This window comes from Maylandia zebra, linkage group LG3 (assembly GCF_041146795.1).
Source record: "Maylandia zebra isolate NMK-2024a linkage group LG3, Mzebra_GT3a, whole genome shotgun sequence".
NCBI classification, from domain to species: domain Eukaryota; kingdom Metazoa; phylum Chordata; class Actinopteri; order Cichliformes; family Cichlidae; genus Maylandia; species Maylandia zebra.
The window spans coordinates 13,662,331-13,668,683 of NC_135169.1; the positions used below are offsets into that span (position 1 = coordinate 13,662,331).

Here is a 6,353-nt window from a genome sequence, read left to right on the forward strand (position 1 = left end):
GCAGATGTTTGGCTTTTTTTAAAGCTTTTTACTGACTGCCCACTTTTACAATTATATGCTGATCTAAAGTGTGTGTTAATGTACATTTGAGCCCTGAAATTGATGGGGGGTTACGGTCCAAGAGCACCCGTGAATTTTGAAAAACCTTGAATTTTGGATGTGGTAAAACAAAACTGCCTATAAATGATTTTATAGTTTAAACCCTGAATATATAAATCTGGGGATGAATGACTTTAAGAACAAAATGAAAAACACTCGAGATAGCTACATGTATGATGTGGGAACGCTGGACTGCATCTGCTGGAGATGCAATTAAGAGAGATGAACAACGCTCTCGGATCGGCTACTTTCAAATCCCCGCCTCTGAGTACACTGGCATTTCAACACTCAAAGGTGCGTTTTCCTTTGAAACAACTGCGGAGGATATCTGTGGTTTCTAAGAAAAAATCTGGGAACATCTGTTTACAATGGCTGTTGGCTTGATATTAGCTCACTTCTAAAACAATTTGATTAATACAAAGTTCCCCCTGAAACACAATTAAGGGGAACAATTAGGAAACAAGATGAAACTCAAAGACTTTTAAGATGGCCAAAATCATACTAAACTAATTTTGAGAGTTCTGATTATCAGTATTACTGTGTTAAAAGAGAAAAGAAACTAACCAAGAATTCAAATAGTTAACTTTTTTCCCCTTTTTATTTAAAGCAGAGTGGTTTACACGACTAACATTTTACTGCACCAAATTTTTTACAGAACTTTGTGATTTTTTTTGTTTTATTTTATAAGCAGGTCCTTCAGTAACTTAGGTCTTTATGCCCAAAAAAATAACGATTTAGTAGAACTGTTGGTCTCCAGACTACATGTTTGCTGTAAGTGACATGATGATCTAAGAACCACGTGTTTTAGCACAAAAAGTTATAAAAAGAAGAAAAAAAAAAATCCACAACACTTTTTCCAGTTTAAAAAAATGAAATATAAAGTTCACAGATTAAAAAAAAACAAAAACAAACTGCATCTGTAAGTATATTATGATAAAAAAAAGTTGTTTTCAGTGTCGTTTAGGTTGTGGATGGACTGGGGACAGAGGTTTCCTCCACCTGGTGGCTCTTCATGTGCGTTTTCAGACAGTGGCTCTGGGTGAAGGCTTTTTCGCAGATGGTGCACTGGTACGGTCTCTCTCCGTTGTGGGTCCTCATGTGGACCGTCAGGTGTTCCTGGCGAGAGCACGCCTTCCCACAGATCGCGCACACAAACCGTTTGATGCCCAAGTGGCTCCTGATGTGGTTGGTCAGGTGAGTCTTGCGTTTGAAGAAACGGCCGCAATCGGAACAGCCGTACGGCGCCTCACCAGTGTGCACTCGCATGTGAACCTTGAGTTCGCCGTTGGACACGAAGCCTTTGCTACACACGCCGCAGACATGCGGCCTCTCGCTGCTGTGCGTCTTCATGTGAGTCATCAGGCTGCAGTTTGACAGGAAGGATTTGCAGCAGACGTGGCAGAGAAAAGGTCGCTCCCTAGCCATGTGGATCTTCTCGTGGGACTTCAGGTTGCCGGAAAGTTTGAAACGCTTCCCGCAGATTTGGCAGCCATACGGCCGCTCTCCAGAGTGAGTGAACTTGTGGCGGGTCAAAGATCGAAGGTCACAGACAGACTTTCCACAGATATTGCAGACGTATCTGTCTTTGCTGGTGTGTATCTTGCTGTGAGCTTGGAGCTGCGCCTTCAAACCAAAGGATTTTGGGCAAATGTCACATTTGTGTGGTTTCTCTTCCACATGGACCCAATGGTGAACATTCAGACCAGACATGTAAGCAAAGGTTTTGCTGCAAATCTTACATTTGAATGGCCTGTCTCCTGTGTGCAGAGAAACGTGGCTGTTAAGACCGACGATGGTGAAGAAAGATTTCCCACAATATGAGCAGTCGTGAGTTTTCTGGTGAATTCTGATATGTCTCTTCAACTCATCCACAGATTCAAACTGCTCTCCGCAAACTCCACAACCACCCTGTGGCTCCTCCAGGTGACTCCAGGTGTGTTTGATCAAGCTGCCCAGGTTCAAGTACCACACTCCACACACTTTACAGGCTATTTTACTCTTCTCTATCTCCTTCATGTCACTTTTGCGCACTTGTTTCTTCATCTTTTTTGTCACCTGGAGCTCAGAAACAGGTTTAAAGCATTTGTCTACAGCCAAGGCTTTGTGTTCATCTTTGCTGTCCACTTCCCTCTCACAGGCCTCTTCATCTGTTTGCAGGTCTTGCTTTTGTGATGTTGAGCTGCTGGCCAGCATGTCCACACTGGGACTGTCTGTATGCTGATCAGAGCTGCTGTGGAACAAAATGGTTAAAGGTAAGTTTTAAGTACTGAGCGCCTGTACATAAAAGCCATAGGTTTCGTCTACTTGCAATAACTAAAAACAACAAACTCATCCATTAGAGAACTTGAACCACAGAATTTTGGGTTTGGTATTCGTTAGATCAGAATTTTTTCCCTCAATAATTTTTTTAATTTCATGTTTTTCATTGAATTATCACAATCCAGCGTCTAGATTGAGTGAAACCCTGATCTCTGATCTCACGTAGTAGTAAAAGGTCTCTTAAGTTATGATTAATGAGTAACCGATCGTGGCTCAAGAGTTGGCGTTCGCCTTGTAATCGGAAGGTTACCGGTTCGAGCCCCGGCTCGGACAGTCTCGGTTGTTGTGTCCTTGGGCAAGACACTTCACCTGTTGCCTACTGGTGGTGGTCAGAGGGCCCGGTGGCGCCAGTGTCCGGCAGCCTCGCCTCTGTCAGTGCGCCCCAGGGTGGCTGTGGCTACAATGTAGCTGCCATCACCAGTGTGTGAATGTGTGTGTGAATGGGTGGATGACTGGATATGTAAAGCGCTTTGGGGTCCTTAGGGACTAGTAAAGCGCTATATAAATACAGGCCATTTACATCAACATTCTAGAGTCTTGTTTTTGATATCGTCGGTCAATCAAGAGCACACAAATCCTTATACCCGTTTTTATTTTTACCTTGACTGGAGTTCAGCTTCATTGTCTTTTGTTATGTCAGCATCGCTGGATGGACAGTCATCGTTTGTTGGTGAAGGGGGAAACTCTTTCTCTCCCTCCTCACTAGTCTGTAAGAGTTCATTTCCAAATTATTATCAGTACTTATGTTAACTGAGAGTAAAATAGCTAAAATTTCTTTAACATTTTTGTAAAATCTTAAAGTGTACATTTAAATCACATCATGATTGTTACATTTTAAATCTGTTATTGTGGTATAAAGAGGCAAAATTATCAAAATCCTACCAAAGTCAGAGGCAAAAGCAGCACAAACAGGTACAGCGTCTACCTTCAGGCGGATGTAGAGGGCAGAGTTTCCAATGAACATGTGGATCTCCTCTGGAGTCACAGTCTTCACTTTCAGGGGCTGGAGCCTCCGGCTTCTGTCAGTTGTGAACAAGTCAAAAGGTTCATCATCTGCCAGCTGAGGAAAGGTTGACTTCAACAGGTCCAGGAATTCAGCTTCCTGTAGACCAAGAGGGCACTTCAGGTCGTGTGCTGGGAACTTCTTGAATACTGGAACAGAAGAAATTCATCTTAAGATCAATAGTCCTTAGGCAGTCAGTAAAACCAAACCTTGCCCTAGTATTCATTAGTTCAAGTGATTAGTTGGCCAGTCTTTGACTATTTCTGATGATAAATAATGTAATTAAATATTTTTGTAAGCATTGGAAAATGCTTTGAATTAGGAACAAAGAAAAAATGGTATTAATAGCACGGCTAACACTGTACCACATAACAGACAAATACAAAACCTTAATGATTAACATTTCATACTCGTCTTAGAGAGCACATTGGTGTGAGAGTCCTCCAGGATGCGGACTCTGAGATCTATATGGTTCTTTGTGTCACTGATGCGAGGTCTGCCGGGCTTCTTCCTGATAGTCGGAACTCTGGCGAAAATGCAGGAACTAAGTCAGTGCCATAAAAGACTATAAAGCAAATGCAAATAAACTTGGGGACCATCCACATATTGTTGGCCATATCACAAACCTCTACAGTTTGTTGTTCCTTAAAGTGGTGTTTGTTCTAACCTTGACGGCATTTTATAATCTGGGTCCTTTAGATCTTCTCGTTTTTGTCGGGAACTTGTTGGTTGCATCAACTCCTGCTCCTCTTCATCGTCATCAATGTCGTCGTACCAAAGCAGGCCCAGGCTCTCAGTGTCCTCCACACCTGGATACATCAGAAGTCACTTTTTGTTATGGTTTTTAATTTGAATCATATGATGATAAACACACGATACATGTGGTTTAGTCAGTTTGCTTTAGTAATAATTTGATTAATTGAACTCGCCTGGCGCACATTATATAAGCACTGCACTCACTTTCATGCCCTCTTTTCACTCCACATGGGGCGGCAGCTTAGGTGAGTTTGATTTGTAGTTCTCAGTTTAAATCTTTATTTAAGTTAATGACTTAAAGTCATTAACTTAAATGACTTGTTTTCTCTTTCAGAGTTTAGCAGTCCATGCGTGTCTTCCTTTAAGTTACTACTGATTACAGTGAAGTAAACCAAGATATACGGCAACTAATTGATAGCAGTTTTCTTTGCATTCTGACCAGATGAGGCCATGGTGATAAAAAATAAAAACTTTGAACCTCCTTATTAACACACAGTAGGAGGCAAATTGGTTCTAAACAGTCAGGCTGACTTTTGACTGACTGCTGGTGACAAATTGGTGATGTTTGCAAATAACTGGAGGCCAATTTACAAACATGGACAGACTGCCAACATGTTGCAATCAATCTTAATCAGTCTGTGCCAATAAGCGCAACTCATCTGGTTGCCAACTGGTTGTATTCTGGATATATACCTATATATGGGGTTACCCATGTTATAGGGTGCCTGTGTCATTTTGCAATATTCTTTATAAAAGCCTTGAACCCCCCCCCCCAAAAAGAAAAACAATTAATGGTAAGACTGTTCAGACGTACCTGTCTGTTGCTTGGGCTGTTGCTCCTCTCTGTCCTCAGGCACGACTTCCACCTCATGCCTCTCCACATCAGGCTGTAGGACTTTGTGTTTTTTGGTCAAAAAGAACATTTGATCAATATATCAGCTTTGTGTGACTGTGGTGTTTGACTGCAGCTCCAAAGACGCTCCTTCCTGTTGATCATTGTTTTTATTATGTAAACCACTAAGAAAAAATTAACTCTAGATTCCAAAAAGACAAAAAAAAAAAAACCCAAAACAAAACAAAGAATGACAATCTGGGATAAGAATTAGACCAGACTCTTATGCTCTCAAGGATAACTACATTACGCCCAATGGCATATCTTGTGAGAAGAAGGGCATGGTTATGGGTTATATGGCCTGTTGCTACATGCTTTTAAGAGTCTGTACAACAGCCATGAGAGCGTGGATAATAAAAAGCAGTAAGTCAGATTGCACGCTCAAGAAGAGTTTAGTTGGGTGGTCTCAGATGTTTTCTGTTGGCGACCTCCATCTCACTGGAACAGCCTGAAGCAGCAGAAATTCTAATTAGTCCCTCAAAGTCTGAGGTCATGGCACTAAAAAATGTATGGAATAACCACTCCAGGCTGAAGGTTCTACCTCAAGTAGAGGCTTTATACACCTCAAGGTCTAGTTCAGGGGGAAAAATAAAAATAAAAAATTGAATCATCTGCTCTTCTCTACACTTAAGCTGAGAGAGCTTCATGCCGAATTGCAAATAACGCTAATATTATTTTCCCTGCATTCACATTTTATTGTAATTACACATCTGTATGTTTAACAGCTTGTAAACGTAAAATCAGCGATTTTTAAACGAAGTTCAGCAAATTCTAAATTTACAAATCAGCTTTTTGTGGCTGCGAGCAGCTTTATTTGTCCACTCACCTCTTCTCTCCAGAGAGACGTTAGGCTGCAGGAGCTCCAGCAGTCTCCTCTGACGGCCGATCTCTCGCCTGAAGCCCGCAGCCTCCTCCTCATAGTCGGCTACAGTCCTCTCCACCACCGCTAAGATCTCGCGGGCGGCTGTGCTCATTTTCTCGGTGACGATTCCTCTCAGTATGTCGCTCTTAGACATGTTACCGACGCTGTCGACCGGCTCGGGGCCGCCGCTGCTGCCGCTCTTCATCCAGTAAAACATGTTTGTTTGTTTTCTCAGCTGTGTTTTGACGAAGAACACATCCACACACTACAGCGCAGGGTGCGTTTCCGGCGGATTCTGGTGCAGCTACAAATTGTGTCCGGAAAAGAAAATCAGGCGTTATTTAGTTCCCCTGCTGGTGTGACTTTTACTAGCTAACCCCAGTAAGACTGATGTCTGCTGTACATTTAAGATGCTGGTGAAA

The 6,353-nt window shown here is 42.2% G+C and overlaps 1 protein-coding gene across 2 annotated transcripts; it reads right to left on the reverse strand.

Annotated features, from left to right (window-relative positions):
* Window positions 1-678: 678 nt before the first annotated feature.
* LOC143414907 (uncharacterized) lies at window positions 679-6,247 on the reverse strand. 2 transcript variants are annotated; one of them, XM_076879861.1, is made up of 7 exons: window positions 5,896-6,247; window positions 4,992-5,072; window positions 4,089-4,230; window positions 3,832-3,947; window positions 3,344-3,570; window positions 3,019-3,125; window positions 679-2,326 (listed from the first exon to the last, which is right to left on the reverse strand). In XM_076879861.1, exons 1-7 carry the CDS (start codon window positions 6,146-6,148, stop codon window positions 1,060-1,062), a joined length of 2,193 nt encoding a protein of 730 aa, XP_076735976.1. In that variant the 5' UTR covers window positions 6,149-6,247; the 3' UTR covers window positions 679-1,059. The 2 variants fall into 2 exon arrangements, with proteins under 2 accessions (XP_076735976.1, XP_076735972.1); XM_076879857.1 differs by having other exon boundaries at window positions 679-2,329; window positions 5,896-6,246.
* Between the last annotated feature and the right edge of the window lie 106 nt (window positions 6,248-6,353).

Bases quoted from the DNA above. Each gene is read 5' to 3' on its own strand.
- LOC143414907 (XM_076879857.1), bottom strand. From the start codon at position 6,148: ATGTTTTACTGGATGAAGAGCGGCAGCAGCGGCGGCCCCGAGCCGGTC. The intron at 5,073-5,895 runs GTGAGTGGACAA...AAAAACACAAAG, and splicing joins CGTCTCTCTGGAGAGAAGAG to TCCTACAGCCTGATGTGGAG. The intron at 4,231-4,991 runs GTACGTCTGAAC...TGATGTATCCAG, and splicing joins ACAGCCCAAGCAACAGACAG to GTGTGGAGGACACTGAGAGC.